This window comes from Anticarsia gemmatalis, chromosome 22 (assembly GCF_050436995.1).
Source record: "Anticarsia gemmatalis isolate Benzon Research Colony breed Stoneville strain chromosome 22, ilAntGemm2 primary, whole genome shotgun sequence".
Classification (NCBI taxonomy): Eukaryota; Metazoa; Arthropoda; class Insecta; order Lepidoptera; family Erebidae; genus Anticarsia; species Anticarsia gemmatalis.
Window position 1 is genome coordinate 3557080 of NC_134766.1, and position 26804 is coordinate 3583883.

Consider the following 26804-nt stretch of genomic DNA (forward strand, 5'->3'; position numbering starts at 1 on the left):
ATGTTGGGTCCTAGGATACCTAGCTTGTAATGTTTTGTATAATGTTCACGAATTTTGGGAGGATGGTTAGAAATGTAGTTATGGTTTGGTTATAGTTTGAACTGAATGATTGTTGATATTTTTTTTAAGTTATCTTGACTTTTGTTTTTCTGTGAGAGTTAGAGATTACAAAAAATGCCTGAGCTAGAATTATCAATTCTATTTTATAGTATATTTTGTTTATAATTGTAAAATAAAAAGGTTGGCATAGTTATTGTTTGAGAATTTTTAAAAGAGCTCTTCTTAGAATATGGGTGGGATTCGAATTTACGTATTCGATTTCAGATCGATAGAATGACACTTTAAATACTGGGATGTATTATGCTGTTTATGTTACTTAAGTAACGACTCGCGTACGTACTAAAATAAACCTCGTTAAAGTAAATAAATAATTAGTACTAAATCCAAATCCTTAAGTAACAAAACTACTTATAGCCGAACTGAAACCACGTAACGCCTACTTAAAAAATAATTTAGAACCCCATTGCGAAATTCATCGAAATCTTTTCAATTACTTTCTGACCTACACACAAGTTATAAGATACGATCACTACCTACCTATTTCAAACACTCGATGCATGGTGTAGGGTGGTAAAGGTGTTTGTAGAAATAATGGCTTGTTCCCCGTGGTAGCATGTTGTGGCGTGTTGTGCATGGTCACGGCCAATGTGGGTGAAGGGCGGCTCAATGGCAAATGTTACGTAGGAGGAGTACTTTGTGGAAAACAGAATGAATTTACGTCATTTTTATAAAGAGTTTAGTGTGGGGTAGATTTGCGATCTGATTTGAATGTGGTGAAAGGTGATGTCAATTTCCGTGATGGTAAATGAAAATGTTGTGTGAACGTATTTGAAATTGTTAAATCGTGGGGACTTACATTTTGTTATGAACTATCCTCTTAGTACCTATTGAGCGCTAGTTTTGTGGCTACTACAAATATACCGAAAGTTTAAACAACGGACACAAAGTACCCACAACCAGACGAAAATCAACGATAAACGGGTCTTACATAAAAAAATATCGTAATCATATTTTTTATGTGTGGAAATCGAATTCACGTAGCTACGCATAACGGGCGACCACTACGCCATGGACGACAATAATCGTTATATCTACCTACTTTTTTTAAGGATCAATATTTTAATTAGTTGTCCTATTTACATCTGACTACTGACATAAACATGCAAAGAGGGATTTAAATACCAATATACTATTCCAAAAAACTACTTACGTTTTAAACAGTCAGTTGTAACGTACAGCAATCATGGAAAACTTGTCAGTTTGTACCAAAACTTCACACAAAGATTTATGACTTTATTCTAGCAAATAAATATATTATCTTCCAGGATTGAAAGCACAAATAAAAGGCCCCACTTCATTCTATAGTTTATTTCAATAATGAATAACATCACGACCATTCAGAGAAACACAATTACCTGGCACTTTACATTACTATGTACAATTTAGCCGAAACACCGCCAGATGGCGTTCTTATGAATAATCACTAACTTTTACAAGAATTCACTAAATAGGAGTAAATGGGTTTATAGATAATTTTTCTTTTTATTTGCTTGACTTTTCAACTATATTGTAAAAAAATATTTATGAGTAAAAAAAATATATCGCCGAAAAATCTAAAAACTATGTTTAATTTTATGGAGTATTTTTCCGTAAGCATTACATACTATTAAATATTCATGAGCTGTTGAAAGTTGAAATGCTCTGTTTGAAACGTCAAGCAAATGTCAAAAATAATGTTGAGAAATTACAAAGATATTACGTAGGTAAATGTAGTTGTAGAAATGTCTTTTTTTGCTCAATTTAAATATAAAGACAAAAGAAAATAGTAGATTTCAAAGAAGAGTCTTATCACTATTTTTCTGAAAGAATATTGAAGTTATTTACCAATATTTTAACTTTAATTTTGTTGCGTTTTGTCAATAAAACTATTTATTCCCGATTAATGACTAACATGTAATTTAATGCTAATACGTTCTAGCTTCTCTATGCTTATATTGAAAACATTAAACTTCGACTATTACAGAGAAGAATATTATTTACAAAAGTGCAGGAAACAAAGCCCAAGGGAATCTAAACTTTATTATTGGAATTTTATAAGCGATTTTAGAACTTTGCCAAGTCTTAACTACTTTTCTAGTCATTCTAATAGATCACGCGCCACTAGCAAATCTAAAACTATAATAGAATAGCAAAATAGATATTTTCTTATTAAAAAAATATTAAATATTATGCCGAAAATACAGTAATTGACAAAAGCGATGACTTTAATTTCATAAAAGGCGCATTACCTGACGTAACTTCTGAATTCAAACTTTACATGTTTTACCGCTAGACGTCGCTTAGCGATGGCAAATCTCGTTTTTTATTGCTTTTTTTCATAGATAATGTAAATTACGTTTATCGTTCATTTATTTGTATTTTGTATGGCCAGTTTCAATGAAACTGACCACCGTAGCCGTATATCGGCTAGGAGGACATTATTATTATTTGTATTTTAGTGTAATACACCTTTAAAGATTGATTTTAGCTTCCCTATAGTTAGGTTTAAGAAATAGATATAATAAAATATAAATCTACGTACATCAACATCTACAACCTTTCCAGTCTATCCAAATACGAATTCAAAGCTTTCAGATGCCTAACAACAATATTTAAAGACAAGGAACTTTAGGTTTAACAATCGCAAAATAAAAATGGTTCAATAAGACAAAAATATCGAAATATTACGAGAGTAGCTAGATATATAAGGGTATATTATAACTACACAAATACATACTTATTAAAATACTAAATTTCTCAATCTAATTTAGAACTAATTAAACGACAATTTGGCAAATCTTTAAATTCAAAAATCTGCACAACTTTTGAAACCCTTATAAAATGCAGTAAGTATGTGGACGTCTTCATAAAAATAACACAGCTGATCCTCATATTAAATTAACAAGTACCTTGAGTAGGAAAATACATACATATTTATCTACTTCATACTAGTTCATGTAGGTATCAGCTGGTATTCTTTTAACCTCTTTTTGTCATATAAGTTGACGATCCCACACACATACTCTTAGTAAGGTAAGATTCAAAATATGACACACATAGCTTGTCGCAATGGTTTCGCCAAATTTAAGGCATTTTTCACAGTTTTCCATTGCCATCAGCCAATCTATGCATGTTCGATAATATATTTACAGCGATATGTCTAATTATAAAGAACAAATCTAATATTTTTTATGTCTACTTTGAACTTTTTTGGCGAATTATATTATAAAAATACTCTCGATTAGATTTCTAATTTAATCTACTTGAAATATTTACATTTTTAAGCATAGATTTTTTTATTTTTAGAATTGTTGTGGCTTGTCTATGACTATTGACTATAGCGCTAGTTTGGGCGGGAAAATCGTAGGTACTTAGAATTAATATGTTTTATTGTTTACTAAATAATCAGTGATTTTGTGAGCATGTTTTATCGAAAAAGGTACTGATTATCTATTACCTTCCTGTTATATTTGCAATACCTTACTAAAGTTAAACTCCTCATAGCAAAATGCATATGAAACGTAGATGAAATATTAGCATAGAATAACTATTGTAGTAAGTATCGTAAAAGCAAAAATAGTCATACAATAACCTTTTTTCATCTACAAATAGCAACTAGTAATTTATATTTCAAAATAAACAATATTATTATAGATATACGTATACAAAATATAGAAATGCATAGACATGTTCAAGAACCATTTAAAATTAAATATGAAGCTCTCCGAACGCCTTATGTCAAACATTTTACAATTTAAAATATAATTTAGTACAGACTATATTCCTTTCTTATGTCATACAAGTACTTATTTTTATTCTTTGGCACAACACCGCATGCGAGCATGAAGCGAGGCATCGTTTTTTATTAATTATAATGATATGCAATGATTTAATTAAAAATTATGAAGATGTAGGTGCAATTTTAATAAATGCAACTCTTGTAGTTATTAGTGAAATAAATTGCTTGTTTTAAGAAAAGCGATGAAAATTGTATGTTAAAGTAATGTAGTAAGATTTTTTTTTATGAAGTAGTAAAGTTTAATGCTTTGTGAAATGTGTTGTTGTTAAAATAAATTAAAAATGATAATTTTTGCATGCTAGAGAGTGCTTCAAACTCGAGTAAAGTATATTTTGTAAATAATTGCTTTAAAATAAATAATAAAATAGGAAAATAAGTGCAAAAACCAAGGAGTAACTGAAAATAAAACAAAAAGTGTATGTATTTGTGTTTATAATTTTTATTTTTCAATATTTTCTCGTAAAAATCCGGCAACAATCGCTTCGATATCACATTTTGAGAGCGATCAGGAACGTTTGCCCCGCTTCATAGCCTCTTCACATATCTACCAACAAGTTTATTAAGAATTACGTCTATCCAATCATTTAAATAGTTTTTCAAAATACATTGATTGTTGTATTGTGCAGTTGTTCGAGAATTTGTGATGTTTTGTTATTTATATTGATTAAAGAAAATGTAGTGGAAAACAAATAAAATAAACATGGAAAAAGCAGACATCTGTTACTACTTGAAAATATTCAATAGTCAGAAAATTATTTATTCTATATTACAATATAATATAAATATTTTTTAGACTATTTACGCAAAAAGTCTCGTATAATTTATGAAAATATTTAAATTTTTACCTTTTTATTATTATCACTTAATATTGTTAAAGTTAAGTAAATGTAAACTTTAACTAATATAAATAACAAAACATCAAATAGTACAAAATAAATAATATATCACCGAATGCCAACTAATAATTTTTCGAACAACTGCTAAAGGAAATATGTTTAAAATGAAACTTATAACAAAAAAAAAACATCATTGAAATATTTCGGAATGGACATCAATGTACTGCACAAGAAACTTTTAAATAACATGAAAATATGATACCAGACCACATTTGACCTCAATAAATAAAAAACAGGGTCATTTTCTGGTTTACAAAAATACAATATAGAATTATAGATTCCAGAATTTTGTTTTGCTGCAGTGTGCAGTACAATTTCTCATCCTAAAATTACTATTTTCTGTAAGTAATTATGTAATACATATCTCTCCAGCCGTATCTCGGTAACACAGTATTTTGTATTCATTATATCATAATTAATATATTATCAACTGACATATAAGTAAAGGATTATCACTAAGATGGAATTTCACAAAAAAAGAAAACATATTTTCCACGATCAAGTTCAGACAGTCAATTTAAAAGTTTGTATACAACACTTTTTAGTCGATATTATTCATTTTCAACGTCAGCGAAAGTTTCGCGAATCGATAGTCCATTTAGTCGATTATTCTCCCGGCACAACACTGTCCCGATTAAAATAATAAATTATGTCCGTAACACAAAATCACATCACTAATCACTGCTGTTTGTACTGAAGTTGGGTAACGTTATAACGCAGTTCCGTTATAGTGTTGTACGTTATTAATCGTCTCATAACGTTACGTAACTGATAACGTTATAACGTGTCACGTTGTCGTTATAACCGTTATAGCAGTTACTTGTTGACGTCACCTTTGAGTGCGCGTTCGAGCACGGCTTTGGAGGCAATCTCGACGGTGACAGTTTTGCTGATGGTGGACAACTGTCCTTGTTCGTTGCCGCCTGTGATCTCCGTCAGAGGTTCCGTCAATATACGCAGGGAAGACACTTTGGCGCGGTGGTACGCGCTCACTGTGTTCATGCCAAGGAATCTGGAAACAAGAATACAACATGTTTATATTTGACATTATGATGTTACTAGGATTGAGGTTTATAGTATTAGTAGTTAACTGAAATTTTGGTAGTTAGATCGAGATTCGATTAGTCATTGTTGCACAAACTGGATTATATCGGCATTTCTGCTGTGCCAATGCAAAATACTCTCGACATACAGTGTTTCTGTTTAACAGAGTACAATCAATTTTGTTAAGTCAATTTAGTACCTGTTATTATGTTTTTTTACCATTTTCACATTTAGTTAACAAGATAAAACAAACAAAAGAACACAGTGTCAGGTTTGAAATAAGATATCAAAGAAACATTATAAGTAACTTATGTCAAAACGGGCATTTGAAAGTTACAGTGTTTTGGTTTGGCAGGACATGCCTACAAGCACACATACCTGATGGCGACATAGCAGACGAGCAGCGCGGCGCCGGCGGCGAGCACGCGCGCCACGGGCGAGGCGGCCAGCTGCACGCACACCCAGGCCGCCGCCGCCGCGCCGCACATGGCCGCCACGGCCAGCGCCGTGCGCGCCCAGTGCGCGCACGTGAACCCGCGCTCCCACACCACCCTAGAGCAAACGACACGCTGTTATACACGAGAGTAAAGAGTTGAGACATCCTCAAAGACTAGCCTTTAAATGTTAAAAAAACTGTTTAAGTACAAATGTGTTATACACGACAATGAACAAAATAGCTTCCTTTACACACATGTTCTATCGCGAATGAAACAACAATCGCGCGTGAAAGAGCGTGCGTGTAAAGGGTGTGCCCGCGAAGAAAATCACGAGCGAAGAGTGCGCTGTCTTTCCCGTGCGTAATCCTGCACGCTTCTAAGAAAACGCGATAGAGCTTGTGTGTAAAAGCGGCCATTGTCTAGCGACACCTTAAAAGACCAGCCTTTAAATGATTACAAAAATTAAGAAACTGTTTTAGTACAAATGTGTTATATACGACATTGAATACTAGACTGTCTGGCGACACCTCAAGAGGCCAGCTTTAAAATGGTTACAAAAATGAAAAAACTGTGTTAAAACAAAAATGTTATTGTTAATTTCTTACCTGTTCGTCTCTTGTACGATGTAGGGTGTGTTGCACACCTTGCATTTTAGACCGTCAGGGCTCTGGGCACTCTGTGAAAAATACGAAAATAATAAATTACCAAATCAACAACATCATAGCATGAAATCAATTTTCGTTCTCAACAATGTTCTCATTTTTATGTTACACAAGTTGACCCGGCGAACTTCGCATCGCATTTATTTTCACTTTTCTTTCCGTAAGAACCATACTCGTACTTCAAGTAATATGATAAAAAAGTGTTATCAAAATTGGTTCAGCTGCTCACGAGTTTGTCGCTTAGTAACACATATTACTATTCATTTATATATTATAGATAAATTTGTTTCACAACATACCTCAACAAGCCAGCGACTGAGACAGTCGTGGTGCACGGCGGACACGTCGCCGGTGCAGCGACACGGACGGATGAGCGGCTCCGACCGCGAGCTGTCGTAGCAGATCCAGCAGTCGCGGGCCGACCCGACGCTACCCACTAGCGAGTCGGTTTCCACATTCTAACACACAACACAACGTTATAAAGATATATCTCATTAAACCTATTAGAATAGTCCTAAATCATTAAACCCTTTGACCGCCGGCTATACTCGACAAATCAGAAAGTGCTCACGACGCTTTCGTCGGCAGATGTCGACAAAAATATAGCGACAGTGGCGGTCAAAGGTTTAAAATAAGGGTTACCAACTAGTCATTCCTAAGCTTTTGACTCTAAAAGTCTTAATAATTACAACAATCTTCTTACTCTCTACTTATGTAGTCCTCGAGAAACTAACGACATGAGGGCAAAAGACATATCTGAACTTGACCTGTCTTTAAATAACTTTACTATCTCAACTTGAATAGGGTAAGGGAAAAGACCTCTTACAGAGAGCGCAACACAATTTCAATCAAAGGAAAGTTTGCCTTAGTAGACAAAAGTCATAAAGTAAATATCCAGTATCTACTCAAAATCATTAAGTAAAAGAAAAGTATAAGACAAAAATACTACTTTATTTGGCACTGAATGTGTATTATTCTCCACACGACACTTACACATCGTTGCTGCTCCCTAGCTTGGATAGACGTAGCGGGTGCAACGTTAAACAAGACCCTGAGTATCAACCACTGCCAGTAGAAGAGCAGACAGCGCACCATCTTACTCCAGCGCACTCGGCGACGCTGGACCACGTTCTGAGGATCACTGCCCGTTAGTTACCGAACCGACACGACAGATAGCGAACATTGACGAAGCGACCGCTTGGACCAACATGAGAGAAAATCTTTCACCATTATCTTATTATACATGTTTGATTTTTTTTAAATATAAGTGACTTGGTGTTTTTTTAAGTTCGTTCAAGCCACAGAAATTATCTTGACCAAGACTTTTCATTGTTATATAACTATTATTGTATGTACCTGGACTGAAAAAAGACGCTACCCGTGATTATATAAGACCACCCATATACTGGTCAGTGCTGATGACAAATTACTGTCCAGGTGAGTGCTTGAGGAATATCAAAATCCAATAATTACGATCAAAATATAAATAGCATCTGTGCTATATCACGATATTGTCAAAAGTATATTAAAAGAGTTTAAAAAGCGCTATTTGCGCAATTTTTAGGACCAACTTATCAAAGCAAAGCGACGTAGCATTGTAAGCTGGAAGACTGGACGACCAAATACAATAACGACATTCGGAGTTCGTTTAGCAACGAGGTTTCCGACACGACGAACATACCCAAATCCAACGGAAAAAGCTTACTTATAACCAAATATAACAACTATATAAATAAATAGTATCATAATAACTCTTTATGATATAAATAACGTCTTAAAATTGCAAAAGTGATATGCTATTCTTATGCTGTCGTTATTTTTTTCGTAGCAAATGCTTAAACGTTATAATATGCTATTTCTCAAACAATTTATAGGACATGGTCTTGTTTTGTATGGAGACTGGTTTTAGGTTCATAGCATTTTTTAAGCAGCTTGAACTTTTAGACATGGATAGAGCATAATGTACAGGGTGTAAAATGACAAAAATAAAAATTCATGAGACCTGCATTTTTTTGTAAATCAATTTTGAAAATTCGTATACTATCAGATTATTATTCAAATAACAGCAACATTATAAGTATTATTTTAATGGCAACATCAGACGCATATGTCGTAGTTGTCATAAATCTGTGGTTGTCATTGTCAAAAGTAGACTGACGTTATACTGCTGACTTATACGAAACGTTCCGTTATACATTGTTTGACAACACTAAAGAAATAAAACGCTCCATTTTATGTAACGTATGCATTATAAGTGTTGTTATTTTTCTCATGAATGCAGGTGTTAAAAAATCTATTTTTTTGTAATATCCGTACACTTTAAGATACTCTATGCATATATTAAAATTTATTCTGCTTAATAAATGTTTGTATTTTAGGCCCAAAACGGGACATGTCCTTTACTATTTTGTTTCTTACAATAAAATAAACAACTAATTAAAATAAAATTCTTTAAGATTACTTTTTTTACCGCCTGAATTTTACATATAACTTTAGGTCGACTAAGTACATCATCATCGTATATACATACTACATTTTTTAAGGGTTAGTACTACCCCTTTTTATCCAACTAAAGTTACCCAATATAATATGTACTTAGTTTATGTATAGAGGTGCTAATGACCCAGCATTAAGATACTAAGGATCATAGTTCAGTTGGACAGATAACTGCAATAACAAACTATTTGTCTGTTTACTATCGTATCTCGTCAATATTGAATATGTATCAATTAGGACTGTTTTCTCAAGGCATTTGTTTTTTATAATTTTATTGTATAAGAACAGATGTTAAACATATACATGTATCTCCGGCCACCTACTTTCCTGAGGCAATAATCGGTACTATATTTGGTTAAGTAAAATTTACTAAAAATATAGAAAAAATATACATTTTTATCATTTAAACAACGATATCCTAGTATCAGAATAATTTTTTTTATGTGGTTAATAGGTCAACAACATCAAACAAATTGAAGCTGCTAAAAAAAAATATACCGACTGCTATCTTAATTGCCAAAAATCATCATTTAACTAACCCCTCAATATTACTAACCAGAAAACATACCACAATTAGCCCATAAAAACACTAAGAGGCTCTTAAAATTCTACGGAATGGAGTACTAATATCTTCAATACAAATATTTTTAAAGTTGAATTTGCAGAGTTTATATAACGTATTTTTCTGATATACCAGATTTCTGATATCAGAAAAATATATTTTTATTTATATATACCTTTGCGTCATGATGATGCGCGAGCAGGTCCGCGAGGCGCGCGTCGTCGAGCTGCTTGGCGAGCAAGCGGCGCGGGTTGAGCAGCCACAAGCGCTCGGGCGCCATCGAGTTCCACAGCACGCACGGGAACCATAGCGCCACGCCGATCTCCGCCAGACGGAACACCAGGTCGTGCCAGTTGCGCGATACTACTGGTACTCTACACAGAACAAAACAATACCATTTACAATTTAATATTCCAGTCTCACCGGATGCAGCTGAATACAAGTGTTTTACATGGAACGACTGCCTATCTGACCTCCACAACCCAGTTAACTAGGTTATAACACGATACCCTTCGGTAAGACTAGTTGTCAGACTTTCAAGATTCTGACTACTGTTAACGACTGCCAAAGATCTTCGAAAATGAGAGCCGGGACCCACAATTTAACGTGGCTTCCGAAACACGGAGGAATTCGATATGTATAAGATTCACCCATCCACAGATCAACCTCGGCAAGCTTAACTTGACCTCAGAGATCGATCCGCGCCGCTGTTGTTAACTAAGCCACGAGCTCCTCGAGAATTTAATATTCTGATATATTTAACAATTAAAGTCTCCAACCCTCACTTGGCTAGTCTGGTAGACTCAAGATCTAACCCCTTCCTCTAATCGAAAGGATACCTTGCCCAGCAATGGGACCGGTGCAGGGGAAAAAAGTGTTACAATTACAGTCGATGTATCTTAAACTGCCTTAAATATAAACGAAAATATGGGTGACGAAGATAAACATGCAAAACTAATTGGCAGTAATTTGGGGCAGAATAGTCATATTATCAATTTACTCTAGTTTACATTGTTTTTTAAAGAATATTCAGGTAATTTTTAACAAATTGATCGCCAAAATGAGGACATAGATTAGTAGAAGGGAGAAGTGAGACGTAGAAATAGCAAAACGTTTTGACAAAAACACTTAGCATCTTTAAAAATGACAGCCAGGACCTACAATTTAACGTGCCTACCGAAACACGGAGGAACTCAGAATCAATAATACGGTCACCCATCCACATATCAACCCCGGCAAGCGTGGCTTAACTTGAGAGAACGATCCGGGCGGCTAATACTTACTTAGGCACGAGTAGGTACCACTTTACTAAGGTAATTTTTTACTGTAAAATACATATACTTTATTAACCCCCGGTTTCTGAGGTACATTTAGTTAGCGGTAGTTTCCTATTCCATAGCGTTTAACTATTGAATAGATAAACTACCGCTAAATGTACCTCAGAAACCGGGGGTTAGTCTGTCAAAAGGTAATGTAAGCCACCTACTTGGTCTTCCAGAATTCGCTAAGAGTCTCCGAGGCGAGGAAGCCAGCGATAAGTATGAGCATGAGCGCCTGACTGATGAGGCCCACGCGCGACTGGTGCAGCTGCGAGTGGTTCACGGAGCGAGGGTCCACCGTGCCGTCGCGTTCCGCCAGGTCTGTCTGTATACCCTGCAAGGAAGATTACTGTTGTCATATTGGCAAAAACAAGAATGAGTCCAGCAGAAGATGCATCCGTGGCGCAGTGGTTTAAGTCGCCGCGCCGATACCACCGCATCGGTCGTGGGTTCGATTCCCACACGGAACAGTTATTTGTGCGATCCACAAGTAATTGTTTCGGGTCTGGTTGTGCTTGTGTCCTTTGTCTGTATGTTTGTAAAAGTCCCCGCGACACAAGAGCAAGTCTTAGTACGGGAGTAGTCTTAAAAAAAAAAAAGTAATGGACCACACCTCTCGATTTCTTAGGTTTTAAAAAGAAAACCGCGAAACTGTGAATTAGTATCGTGCAAATTTGTGGTGTACTTCATAAAAGTTTTTAGTATAAAACCTCATATAATACTTAAGTGACAGAAGTCTAGTTAAATTATTGAAAAAATGCTTTCCTGCAAGAAAATAGGTTAAATTTAGTTATAATTCGGATGAAAAAAAGCACGATAAAACACCTGTAGGAACATAATGTAGGCTGTCTAGGAGGAAACTCTTCAAAATATAAAATTGCCTCATCTTGGATGCGGGAAAATACATAAAGAATGACATAACGTCGTGATTGTAACATAATTGAAAACACATACGATCAATCATTGTGTAAATTACAAGTGATAATAAAATATCTATGTGAAAATTACTTGGTTAAGGAAAACTTAGGAATACCTAATGTACTCATCAATGATATTTGTAATCATTATAATGTAATTAGACTTAGTAAGAAGAAGTTTGTGAATAAAACATCGATGCGGTAACAGGTTAATTAATATAAGAGTTATGTCATTATCTTGTTACTATATGAATGAAATTTTCATACAAACATGAAATCACGCCTGTTATACCTTAAGATGTAGTCAAAGGTGGTTTTGTAATTGTCACGTGCTCCAACGGTGAAGGAAAACATCGTGAGGAAACCTTGCATGCCTAAAATTTGTTTAATACATTTATTGAGGGCATGCAAAGTCCCCAACCCGCACTTGGCCAGCGTGGTGGACTCAAGGCCTAACCCCTCCCTCATTACGGGAGGAGACCCTTGCCCAGCAGTGGGACAGTAATGGGTTAAATTTATTTTATTTATTTATTATAGTCTCATTTTCTATGTGAATGTCGGTTGTCCCGTAATTGGAAAATGTGACAGCCTTAGTAATTAAGAAAATATTTGATTGTATTTATACTCGCATTTTCTGTGGGAAAACCATAACAAATAAATAAATAAATAAAAGGTGTATGAAATATATCCGTGTTTTGCCATCCACAATGTTAGTTCCATGAAAGAGGGAGTAAACCTATTGGTATGGTAATAGGGGACGAGCCTATGGCTAGAATTATTGCTCGACAATATTTAGTATATCGTCCTAGAAGGTCCTAGGTTGAAGCTCGTGTTTTAATGTAATTAATTCATCAACAAAACTGTAAGGGATTTTCGACCAAATGCTATAAATATGTTTCTGTATTCGGCGGTTTGAAACTAACACTACAAATTTGGAAAAAAATGAACCTGTTAATGCCCCAAGTGAAAGTATGAAATAAGTAAGGTTAGATGTGCAAAAGTTAGTATAACATATAAAAGATAAGTTACCTGTTTAGTGACGAGTGTGTCCTGCACGTCATCGCCGTCTGCGGCGGTGGAGGGCCCCGGCCGGGGCGATATTATGGTGCATACCTTTGTCTCCTTCAAGAACTCACCGCGAAGCTGGGGCAGAAAGAGACAGAATTAGAGCATCATTACACCACTCCATTAATTGTCTAACGAAATTTCAAACTACAATTGAGATGTTTTTGTTAAATTATACCAGACTGTGTAAATGAAATCGAGGTTTCAGAAACTCCTAACAATATACAGCTTGTACTAAACACACCTTCTTAAAATACAATACTTTTAAACTGCATTTTTAACAGATCATTACGTAGGATTTAACCGTTAATATAGGGTACTTAATACGACAAATTACAAAACGCCGTATTTTTTTTAACCTGATACGATCCCGACGAGCAAAAAGCTCTTCAAAAACGTCCTTCCTTGTTTTAAGTAAATAAGTACAGAGACCTATTAAGCCCTATGAGAGACCTTGCTGACTAAGTGCGTATCCATCGTTGGACACTTACGCACCGTGTTTTTCTTCGGCGTGTCACAAATGATAATATTATCCAATCGAGCGAAGACAATGCCGCCATCATAATAACAGACAATAAGCCATACGCTCATCATTTACACCGCCATTGTTCTTACTTAGTAGATGGTGATACAGTGGAAATAACACAGTAAAGTTGTGGTTTATTCCTAACCGAACCAAATACGAATGTTCGACATAATTTGTAATATATTTTCGAAATATTTTTGAATCCAGCTTACAATAATATCTAGGACAAAATACCGTTTCGAATAACGAGAGTAGCCTACTGACTGAAGAACTAAAAAACCTACTTATTCTAGTTATTTTTATTACGAATATTTATATTATATAATAATATAGTCTCTATTTTTCAGTAAGCTTCATCGGCTTAGATAGATTGCATTCACTGGTGAACGATCAGTAGTATAGACATTGGTTTAATGGATTGCAGTCGTATTCAAGGTAGATAGATAAAGTTAAGCCATTTACCGACACGGGTAGGCAGAGACAAGATAACGCCACTTGCTACGATCCTTAGGTACAAACTTCCTTTGCTTCATTCGCATCCATACATCTTGCTTGTTATGCAGGACGTAGAATATGTAGATGTATTCTTAACCGACTTCAGAAAAGGAGAAGGTTCTCAATTCCACTTTATTTTTTTTAATATCAGGATATCCGTATAATACGACAGCAGTCGTTAATCCAAGTATATAAATGGTAATAAAGATTATTCGTATTCAAGCAGTAGTTTCTAGTAAATAAGTGCAATAACTGTAACTAGGTTTATGATATATTTTATGTCTACCTTCCGCAAGTCTAGGCCAATTGTAACGTCTAAGTGAGGGGACAATTATCCACCCACGCCCAGTTAAATTGAAACACTAGACTTACGAATCATTATCACGATTACGTCTTCTGAAATGTGTGCACTTGAAATAAGGACGTAAAATCTCATATTGTTCTTCTACTTGATTTGATTGCCTTCGTGGCGCAGTGATTTAGGTCGCACCGCCACTACTATTGAGTCGATGTTCGATTCCCACACGGAACAATTATTTGTGCGATCAACAAATAGTTGTTTCGGGCCCAGTTGTTATTTGTGTTCGTGGTTTGTATGTTTGCAAAAAGTCTCCGCGACGCAAATCTTACTGCAAGCATTGTCTTTAAAGGAAAAAAGCGTCTTTTTGGGGGTGCCTTACACTGCCTTGTTTAGCATTACAAAATGATAAAGAGAGAGAAAGAGTAATTGCTAATTGGAGCAACATTTCTTTATGCTAGCGTTCGTATACAAAAATAAGTTCATACATAATGTAATGTCAAAGTGTGGCTGTAGGCTGCAAATGCTGCTTTAACAAAAACATCTAGTACCCGCAAAAGTTAACACCTCCCAAAATCGTGTTCAAATACTATCTGCATTGTAAAGCAACCGTAGTTTTACTTTACTGCAACTTACTGCATACACTGTGTTATTAGTATGTAATCAATATCGGTATGAGTTGTCGAAGTAATGCTACAATAATGTGATGCATCTATTGTTATGAGAAACAAGTGCACACTAAAATAACACAATCTCATATTAGTCAACACTTTGTTATTTATTGTTGCCGCAAATCTATTATCGTAGTTCAATTATTTGTTAATACTTTCGTTATAGACTGGCAATAACATAGATGTTGATCAATTGCAGTTGTTTGGTTTAACATAATTATTTAAAATCACAGATTATGAATAACCGAGAGATATGTCCTGAGGTAATTTTAATAACAATACATAACCGGTCCTTTCTAAAAACATGCGTTTTTTATGTCTATATAGTATTCTATTCTTGTCTAACCTAAATCGGAGGAAACAGACTTTCAATATTAGTATGAATTCTTGAATGTCCAGTTTTTGAGATTGACCTTTTTCAGATTTAAACAAAATAATTAAAACAGTTATTTTTTAAGACCATTCAGCACATATATCGTACTACAATCAGCAAAAACGTACAAACACACACGCTAACACGCATTTCATTCGACGCTATTTTTGTGTAGTATACATAAAAACACTTTTAGACATCTTATACAACACTACAGGCTCGATTTAAACACAAATCGTTCTATTTCTTTTTCAATTTAGGACAATGACTACGTATTTGGGCTTAGTTCTTTAACCTTCATGTTTCAGCCTTGACGACGCTTTACAGTCGTGATATGTCCATAGACACACAATATAAGTACTTCTTGTATACAACAAGCATGGCTGTAATGCGCTATTGTGAACCATCCTTGTATGGGACTGTTATTGTAGCTTTTCGCTGTGATATTGTGTTTGTTTTTTGGTTTGTTTGGTTTATGAGTTTAATATGCAGGTGTGATGTCAAAATATCTTATAAAATGTTATATATTCTATTTATTGCTAAGAAAAGATTTAGAGAGAATGTCTCTTTACCAGTATGGAATGATGCAGAAAACGTATAACTATATTTTAAAATATACCTACTGTTTGCTGTCTGCATAAAAATGTGGTAAACAGCGTTTATTATGCAATACCAGAAGATTCTAGAAGCTATATTAATGTAAACAATTACCCTCTTATTCATAAACACACTATAAACCTATTTTAGTTAAAAAGCTACTATAATATGTTTTCTCTTTTTCATTTGGCTAAGGAGCGAAAGAAACAAAAAACTTTATAAGCTTTTCATAACTTCATATATTTTTATGTATAAGAGGGTGAATGTTTAGAATAAAATATGTGTGTAAATATGTGCATACCTTGAAGTAAACTTCGACTCCATAAATGAGGAAGAAGATGACCACAATGAACAGTAGCACCGCGTAACAACCGTTGAACACGTGCTGGTAGAAGCTCTGAAACAAACATCACATAGTTACATACTTTTACAAGAGCTGCCATGTCATACTTCAATTTTATACAAACAAGACTACAAGAGCAGAAGCAAGCTCGAAGTCAAATAAAATGTAGTAAATATTGAACCGCCCAGATTCTACCCAAGTTCCACATCTATACTAATCTATACTAATATTATAAAGCTGAAGAGTTTGTTTGTTTGTTTGAACGCGCTAATCTCGGGAACTACGGGTCCGATTTGAAAAATTATTTTAGTGTTAGATAGCCTATTTATCGAGGAAGGCTATAGGCTATATATCATTACGCTAAGACCAATAGGAGCAGAGTAGCAATAAAAAAATGTTACAAAAACGGGGAAAATTTTAACCCATTCTCTCTTATGTGACGCAAGCGAAGTTGCGCGGGTCAGCTAGTCATTCATAAACTGCCGTGTCGTGATGTATAAGCCATAAAGACACACTGAAGTATATATAAAGAAGCGTGTGTAGAAAGCATTGATCACGTTTTAAGGCTACTCTACGTAAAAAACCTATTGGAGAGACCAATAGCGCGATTTTATATAGTCAGTAGTATCGAGTAACAACAGTTTGACATTTAAAATATTCTGTAAAAATAGTTCATACGGCTTCCGCTAGAGGCGCTAAACAAATTTTCGTACAATATTTCTCTACAGATAGCCAGTTGTCGATAGTGGTATAGAATCGTGCTATAAATCTATACTAATATAATAAAGCTGAAGAGTTTGTTTGTTTGTTTGTTTGTTTGAACTCGCTAATCTCAGGAACTACTGATCCGATTTGAAAAATTCTTTCAGTGTTAGATAGTCCATTTATCGAGGAAGGTTATAGGCTATATATCATCCCATTCTCTCTTACGTGACGCAAGCGAAGTTGCGCGGGTTAGCTATTCTTTTATAAAGATTTCTTCTTCAAATAAACACGACGGTGAGGAATACCTCTAAATATTTACATGCTATTGTCTATAATATTATAATGTAACGGGTGTTCAGCGCGATTGAAAATTAAACCCGACGTTTCGATCGAATTACATTGACCGAACGAAACGTTGCGTGTACAAGTCGCGAGTTTAAAATAGTTAATAAAATTAATGCCAGTGTGTGTATCATACCTTCTTTTCAGCAGAAGTGTCAGCAACGTTAGTCGTCAAGACCTCGGCAGCAAGCAGCGAGTAGCTGATCACGTTGAACGTGGCGAACGCCAGGAACGACTTGGACAGGAACCGCGGCCTCTCCCAGCGGATGTCGCGCAAGTGGAATACCTGTAGACAACACAAACAGTCAAAGTTAGAGATGTTTAAAATTATATGGATATTTTAATTACACTTTACTAGAAAACTTGCAGATAAAAGTTATGCAAATTTAAGAGAATATGTATTTTTTTATGATATAGAAGAGAACATCATATGACGTTGCTTATTAAGCACTGCAGCAGACTGAGATAAAATTAATTTTGTACTCCTGAAATATGGCCACGCCCTCAAGACAGTAGTAAGCAATATATTATTATGTCTCAGTAATTTCTTCTTATCAATTTAAAAAGTTAATACTCCTTTTTCGTAGTCTAATCGAAGTTTACATAGCAATATATTCATAATAATATATTTATTATACACTTATTTTAGCGCTGATAGTCTAAAAGATCTTTAATTGTCCTTCTACGTTAAAGACTTGTTACTAAACAATTTCTAACACAACTTAGTAACAGCAAAGCTTCAAATTCTCACGCACGAAAGCTAACTTAGCATACAAATACTTTAATTTCAGATATTATGACGTATTTGCGAAACACGTGAAGAATGAACAATACGGTTTAAGTTAAAAGCTCTATACATTTCCATAGAGTTTGCTCTCGCACGCTCGTTGCATACGAAGTGTTTAATTACGTCTCATTAGTAGAACAGCATGCAAGCGACGGGTTTGATTAACATTCACGTGGTTAGAGCCTAAAATGGGCATATTGGCTCTTTGCAAGGTTGTCACTTGGTGTATGTAAAAGATTCTTATTATATCAAGCTAATTCTACTTTGCCACTGAAAATTGCAATTAAACGTAATGCATATGATAAGTGCGCGTTTTATCATATGCATTTTTCTTTTACCAGTTTCAAGGATCAGCATTATATTACGTTTCTAGTAATGAGAATTGGGTTTGAAGTTTGCATCTATACATTTTCCCCCAAGATTCATATCATGGCGCCTCTTATAGCTACTTTTGCACCAGGTAGTACACTGTAGAAAATATAAACGGATATGCTTAGTAACAAATAATAGTCAAAATTAAGTGTTATGATCAAAGTGTTTTCGGTGGTGTTGGTAGCAGCTTCTTACATCATCAATGATTTATACCAGACATAATTATATTGTTAAAACCATTTGGTGATTAAAAAGAGTGGCCAGGAGTTTGTTGCCAGCTCTTCTCATTGGCGCTACCTTCCGAACTGGCGGTAAATTCAATAAGTGTCAGCATTTGACCTAAATGAATAAATGATTTGATTTTGATTTTAGTATTGCTTCATTTCATACTGATTCACTTATCAGTTGCTTTTCCACCAGCATGTTAAGTATGACATCACTAGTGGAAAAGCTACATTACGATGTGACAAATAGCCTAATTAGCACTGACGTACAACTAGACAAACAGCTCCATTAGTAAACAAAAAGGATAGGCCTATATTTAGGAGTGAAGTGATAATGAAATAGACTTCACATTTACATGTTAAATCCATTGTCTTAGCACTCATTTTTAGCCTCCTTTTATACCTTACTGTGAAGTATATATTTTTTTTATCAATACTATATTTAGGTCTACTGACCACTTTTAACTTAATTTGTGCTTTAGCGTATATTTCTACTAAACACAAATCATCCATTTCACATAAAATGATTTTTTTTTATTCCGTCAAAAGATACAAATTTAATTGAATTCAGTTATCTTTCTGAGAGTAGGAAATGAAAATCCATCCTATATTACATTTCCAAAAACATCTTCAATTTAAACTAATTACGAAAGGAATTCTGACTTTAATTTAATGCTTTTATCTGGTTGATTTGCCAGCCCTACCCGTAGCGTGTGTGACAAACGCGTAAACTACATAATACATAGAGAACTTCATGTGCCTCACGTACCAACATTTACATATATTAACTGTTCAATAATAACATGCCACTCCTACTTGGGACATGACTAGATCGGTGAAACATATCTTTGCCATAGCCATGAGCCATTTTTAGCCATCTAGATGTCTCTACCTACCCCTATGGGAAGAAAGCGTGCTCATCAGCCTAATCTAACTTCAAACTGCGTTAAATTCAGCTTCCAGTCTCACCGGATGAAGCTGAATACCAGTATTTTACATGGAGCAACTGCCTATCGGACCTCCATAATCCAGTTACCTGGGTTATTACACGATAACCTCTTGGTAAGACTGTGCTATGAACTACTGAACGTAAATATTTCTTGTTGCCGCAAGAATTGCTGAACTAATTGTAGACCGATCAAGTATTTATTCTGCGTATCCATTCATGTATCTATACCATTCTTTAGTACATAAACGAGGTTCCTATAGCAAAAGCCAGGATACTATTAAGTAGCAGACGCCATCGTAGCAAAAACAAACATACGTAATTACATAAAAAAGTTACAAAACAATGAATAAAAAAGTCACGCGATCAAAACAGTATCACTTAACACATAATTAACTAAAAAAACAATATATAATGTAAAACGATTACTGTAATAGACTTGCAATCGTTTTACGTTAATAATATAATTGTTTTGTTACTAATTACTTACTCAGAAAATGCGATAATTTTTATCTACTCACGACAAGTAGTTGTATGTTTGTATATTCGGATAATTTCACATAAACTGCTTTAACTATTTTGGTGGGACTTTCACGAAATTAAAGTTTAGGGGTTGGTCTATAACTGTGACTTATTGCATGATTATTTTATCAAAATTAATGGTAAAGTTAGAGTTAGAGGATCACATCGCGTTGTTGAATGGTGTTTAATGTTCTCATGTCCTATTGTCACTGAAAATTATATGGATGTAACAGCTAATTAAAATGAGAGTACATACACACGGACAAACAGAACAATTAAGGTACTAGAGTGTTTATAACTCGACACTCGCAAGTGAGAGGTTTTGGTTAAGACGTTAGTATATGTAGTGTGATTTAACTTAAACACAATTTACACAATATAAATGTACACAAAATAAGGGCTATGAAAACATACTCTACTACTTTTTAAAATTACACCACTATTGTAGAACTTTTTCAAGATTTTCCGACTATTAAGGTTTCGTAGATTTCCGACTTTTTCAAGATTTTACTACTAAAAAAAAAGAAAAAATAAAGAAGTATCATGATGAAATCTTTTAATTAGCGTTGATTTTTCTATCAAATCGTCAGCATTTGTCAGGCAAAACAAGTGCCGATTGCTTATTTACAAAACGGTTTCTAAGCCGAGTCAAAGGGTTATCGGCAACTTGAACGCTAACTATAAAATAAAATAAAAAAATAAGCTTTGAATAAAGTCTAACATTTTTATTATTAAATAGGTTCTTTAGAAAAGCGACAAAGACGCAGGTTTACCTCATCAAACAATACTTACAGCTACAAAGTGCGTCGTATTCATATCATCACGTTATCCATTGAATGGTCCGACATAATGCAGGCACATTACGGTAATACCGGCAATATGTCTGTCAATTGATGAGCTTGTTTAAAATATATTGCTTTATTTACATTCCTACTGAATGACAAGATTATATACATTGGTGATATCATATCGCCACTTATAGATGCATTTTATTATGCCAGTTAGAAGGCTTTCGAGCTTCGAAAGAGTGCAATACCGAATTGTTACTTTTAGACACCAAAATAACAACCTTTACTACAAGATGCGGTTCTTTTAGGATACAATATCGACAGCCTAACGTATGTTAGAGTCGGCTTCCAGTCTTACCAGATGCAGCTGAATACCAGTATTTTACAAAGAGCGACTGCCTATCGGACATCCACAACCCAGTTACCTGTGTTATAACACGGTTATAACTAACACTGCCATATTAAAATGCAATTTATGTTTCGCTTCTTAAAATTGACTATATTCCGTTCAAAGAAAGAATCAGTCCTGGATACATGGAAGTAAAACGGAAATAATATATAAGTTTATTATAATTGACTGCATTATGTTAAAGGAAAGGTACATCTATGTTCCATGGGACTAGTTAGTATATTTTTCCTTACTCCTTTTTCTTCTATTAGAAAATTATATTTAAAATTCTGTAGAACATACATTCAGGAAGATCCGCCTCACAGCCTTGCTCCACTCCATTAGCCAAACACAATACGCACAATAGTCAACAACGACATGTGCAATTAAATATCTCATTAAAAATTGTATAGCACATTAACTTAATGGCACTAACATACTTGGTACAGCCTTTTAAAGAGCCTAGTTGCTGTAGGTTATAGCGAAAATATGCTAATTGTTTGTTTACTGGTCTGATGGGCAAAACACTAACGTATCGCAACGAATAAGACGAGACATAGATACAATATGAAAAGGCTTGGTCAATAGTACCTAGGTATCTATTTTTTTTATCCTTGAAAAAATGAAACAAAATCAATAGACCGGTAAAAATAGAAAATAAGTTACAGGAAACACTTTCGTTCTACAGTGGATTTTGCCATTTGTCCTGGCAAGCATCCTAGTTAGCAGTAAAAAAATACGTACTTATTTTTCAACGTAGTTACTTATTTCGAAAATAATGACTCAACTTCGCTTTCTTCTGCTCATTAGACGAATCCAATTGAATCTCTTGCTAAATACGCAAGTCTTCTGACAAAATGTCAGACTAAAAATAGTCTATATTTTTACAAGCTACACATAATTACTTTAGAGCAATTTCCTCAAGTGTTAGGTAATCATTTGTCATCATTAATGTGTCAACAATAATAAGTTTCAAGACGTTCTTTAACTATCAACACCCCGTGACGAATTTTTGACTGCAGATGCAAACAAATTAGGTATAGTTGTTAGAACAGTCTGGATTGTAATCTTAGACTATTGCGTAGGTGTTTGTAGATTACCCGAGCACGAATATACGGACGAATTACTAAGTCATGTGAACGTTCGAGTTTCCTGTTAAGATATTAGTAGGTACCTGGCATTTGGTATACCTATAATAATGTCCTTGCCTATAGCCAGCTACGGCGATCTGTTTCATTAAAACTGGCCAACAGTGCAGGGCTTTGTTTATAGTGCCCAAGTGTGTGCACAAAACACAGATACACGCTCTATTCCTTTACTCTCATAGCCCGGTTTGCTACCTGTATACCACCAACACTATACCTACAAGATATAAGATTCCTTCTAAAATTAAATAGCACTTACCAAGCTGATAAGCCAGGCTTTTCCGCGGCAGTAAATATTATCTTACTAACATTGTAAACAAGATTTTTTTATGTTTGGATGGAAATTTCATACTCAATCACATTAACAAAATGGAAAAGATTATGATAGAATTTTATACCCAGATTGTTTATGCCTGGATTAACACCTACCACACACTTTATACCCCAAGAAAACTTTCCACGGACGAACTCGCAAGCAAAAGCCAGGATAAATTAATTATAAGTAAGGCAACGTAGGCTATCTGCGGTTACAGTAAGTTTTCAACAATGATTAGTAGGACAACGTAAACTAGCATAAACTACATCAAACGCGAAATAGACAGTCATCTTCTAGCGGTAACTATATAACTGTTTTTGATCAAAAACTTGTGAATTCGAACAGTTCAATAGTCCACTGAGTCAGGCAGTGCAAATCTATTGAGCAATCAGTGATAATAGTCGCACAGTCGCACTCAATAGTCCTGGCCCACATTCTGTGCTCCGGTGACTTTTCACAATGGAGGGAAACGTACCAAATAACATTAGAAAACTAAATAAATTGTAACTGCTTATTCATTACGAAAATATAATCTGATTCACTTGCAAACTGTTTTTTTTTTTTTGCAAAATATTTTTGTGTTTGAAGTAAGTTTAAGCACGTCTAAGCAATTATTGTATGATTCTTAAGTGTTTTCTTTTTGTTTTTAATTGCCTAAGCACGCATAGACATTGTACAAACAATGATAACTGAAGAAGAAACGCACTTACTGTAACGAGATAAGGTTTGATTTCTTTTCATAGTTTATAAGGTATAACTAGCTTAAAAACTACGAGATCTCATTAGCCTTAATAATATGTTATAAATCTATATATATAAAAATGAATTGCTGTTCGTTACCGATTTGACTAATTTTGGTCTTGAATTATTTGTGGAAGTCCAGAGAAGGTGTAAAAGGTAAATAAATTTGAAAATGCGCGGTATTAAATAAAGACAAGAAAGCGTGAACGGAGCTGCGCGGGTCAGCTAGTAATTAATATTTTTGGCGATTAAACGTTATTCTATTTTACAGTTACATTAACATCAAAACATCTATCAATTTGAACAATAACAGAAAAAATCTATCACATGTTTGTAAACAACATTTAGGATTAACATAATATAACAATGATCAGAAGCATCGCGTTGTTTTACCTTTTTTGTAAATATTTACGTGTTTCATTCATACTACGACGTAACGTAGTTTTTCATAGCCGTCATACCAAACATAGCTACCGTTAATTAAACTCATGGCGCGATAAAAATAATCAAAATTGTTTGTTTTCACATAAAAATTGATGGAATTCTTGTTTTAGATTGAGAAGTAAAAATACTAATTAGTTGCTTTGTTCTCGTAACTTTTTATTGCATTTCCTTTGATTTGCTTGTTGACATTATGTAACTTTATGATTACGGAATAATTTCTCATTCGATAATGCTTTTTACAAAATACTATTAGGTCCACAAACTGTATTAACAATGATTGAATAAAGCAGTTCTTAATAGCTAAATTTTAATTGAAACTAGCTTCAAATAACTTTATTCAATGTAAAAAACATTTAATCTATAAACAAATATATACAATATTTAAGGGGAAAAAATAAATAAAATCGACTTTGGGAAGTGTGCTATGAGTCGTAGTATTTCTCCACTTCGCTATCGACCGGGAACGTTCGCATTTAACAATACAAATAAACAAAAATTATTACTCTAAGAGAATGCTGATACATACTACTACTAACTACTAATCGTATGGTTAGTGGTCAACCTAATGTCAAAGTTGTTCACGCCGCCCGAAGGCCTTTGACGTGGCTTAACGACTGTTATCTTAATTGGCAACAACCGGGACGTACTTTTTACGTGCCTTCCGAAGCACGGAGACGCCCAGCTCAAATACCACTACGCGGTCACCCATCTATGGAATGACCGCGCCAAGGATTGCTTAACTCACAGATAGTTTACCGAGCGGTGAGCGCAACTGGCTATGGGCGCCTCGCTGATACATAGGCCTATCAATATTTCATACATAAGTAATTTGTACACTATTAGTAACGCGTATTTCATAATTTAACTACAACTACTACAGATCAGATATCATTACAAATTTACGATATCCTACGACCTTCACAAGATCCGTTGTTTCTATAGTAAATGGTGCCTTATATATGAATTGCTAAATTGAATTATTTACATGTAAATATGTTTGTCTGTACTGATTTCATGAATCGCGGTCGATGGAAGGATATCGATCATTTTGGTAGACTAATGAAGATGGGGCATAATTAAATTTTAAAACTTGGTTGCTAGTATTTACTGTAAAATTAAAAAAATATGGTATTCTACTGCACTATCCAAGTGCAAATATAAAGTTTAATACTCCTACTTATATTATAAATGCGAAAGTTTGTGAGGATAGATGTATTTGTGGTACTTTTTCACGAAAAAACGACTGAACAGATTTTCATGAAATTTGCTACACATGTAGTTCACAACCTACCTACACATATATGATATTTTTTGACCCCTCTTTCATTAAAAAAAACTACAGAACGGATTTTCATAAAATTTGGTACACATAATTCATAACCTAGACTAACACATAGGATTTTTATCCCGGGGGAACTATTCACGCAGACGAAATCGCGGGCAGAAGCTAATCTTTATATATATAATTCTTCTGTAAGTGTGTATGTCACTGAACTTCTCTTAAACGACTGGACCGATTTCGACGAAATTTTTTGTGTGTGTTCAAGGGGATCTGAGAATGGTTTAGATTCACAATTTTGTCCGCTGGACAATCTTTTTTTAATTTATTAGACAGGACAACGTCTGTCGGGTCCGCTAGTAAACTTATAATAACAAAGTCATGAGATTTCTTACACAGTCAATATTCATTACAATTTTTATAACGGCTTTATTTTCATTTCATTTTTGTAAATAGCATTGTTAAATACGATATGTATCTGTTATTTATGGTTCTAATGATATTTGTTAGCAGTCGTGAGTGCGTAACGTGTGATAAAATTACATTGTTATCTTACATGTGGGTGGTATCTGATTACAGCAGTTTGGTCAGTCAATTAATGTTTCGCTCATTAATTTGGTGTTATAAAATGTTTGGTAGAATTTTGTTACTGATTGCGAAGTAAATATTTATTGAAAATGAAAGTTTTATATTAAACTAGCTGACCCGCGCAATTTCGCTTGCGTCACATAAGAGAATCATAATTTTCCCCGTGTTTATAACATTTTTCACGAGTACTCTGCTCCTATTGGTCGTAGCGTGTTGATATATAGCCTATAGCCTTCCTCGATAAATGGACTATCTAACACTGAAAGAATTTTTCGAATCGGACCAGTAGTTCTCGAGATTAGCGCGTTCAAACAAACAAACAAACAAACAAACAATCAAACAAACAAACTAACAAACTCTTCAGCTTTATAATTTTAGTGTAGATAGTATAGACGAGCCGCAGTTACAAATTTAATTTAGCTCCCATAGTTTTACGAGATTGTTAACGTTGATATCTTTACAGAACATTTAAAAATCTAATCCTATGTCTAGTTTCCATATCTAGTTTATTTCAATAGATGACGGATTGATCTCTTTAACGCAAAACTATCGACTAGTTCTTGATACAAATTGGTTCACACATAGATCGTAACTGGACTTAATTAACACGTAGGATAT

The 26804-nt window shown here is 34.4% G+C and overlaps 1 protein-coding gene across 4 annotated transcripts in view; it reads right to left on the reverse strand.

Moving 5' to 3' along the window:
* Window positions 1-1413: 1413 nt before the first annotated feature.
* The window catches only part of LOC142982522 (uncharacterized), a 109783-nt gene continuing 84392 nt past the window's right edge, over window positions 1414-26804 (reverse strand). For all 4 annotated transcript variants that reach the window (XM_076129044.1, XM_076129040.1, XM_076129041.1 and 1 more), the window contains exons 5-13: window positions 17783-17932; window positions 16558-16653; window positions 13261-13374; window positions 11482-11648; window positions 10171-10369; window positions 7237-7395; window positions 6881-6951; window positions 6217-6390; window positions 1414-5806 (exon numbers count right to left, since the gene is read on the reverse strand). In XM_076129044.1, the coding sequence (XP_075985159.1) occupies window positions 5611-5806; window positions 6217-6390; window positions 6881-6951; window positions 7237-7395; window positions 10171-10369; window positions 11482-11648; window positions 13261-13374; window positions 16558-16653; window positions 17783-17932 (1326 nt within the window). In that variant the 3' untranslated portion in view covers window positions 1414-5610. The remainder of the gene's footprint in view (window positions 5807-6216; window positions 6391-6880; window positions 6952-7236; window positions 7396-10170; window positions 10370-11481; window positions 11649-13260; window positions 13375-16557; window positions 16654-17782; window positions 17933-26804) is intronic.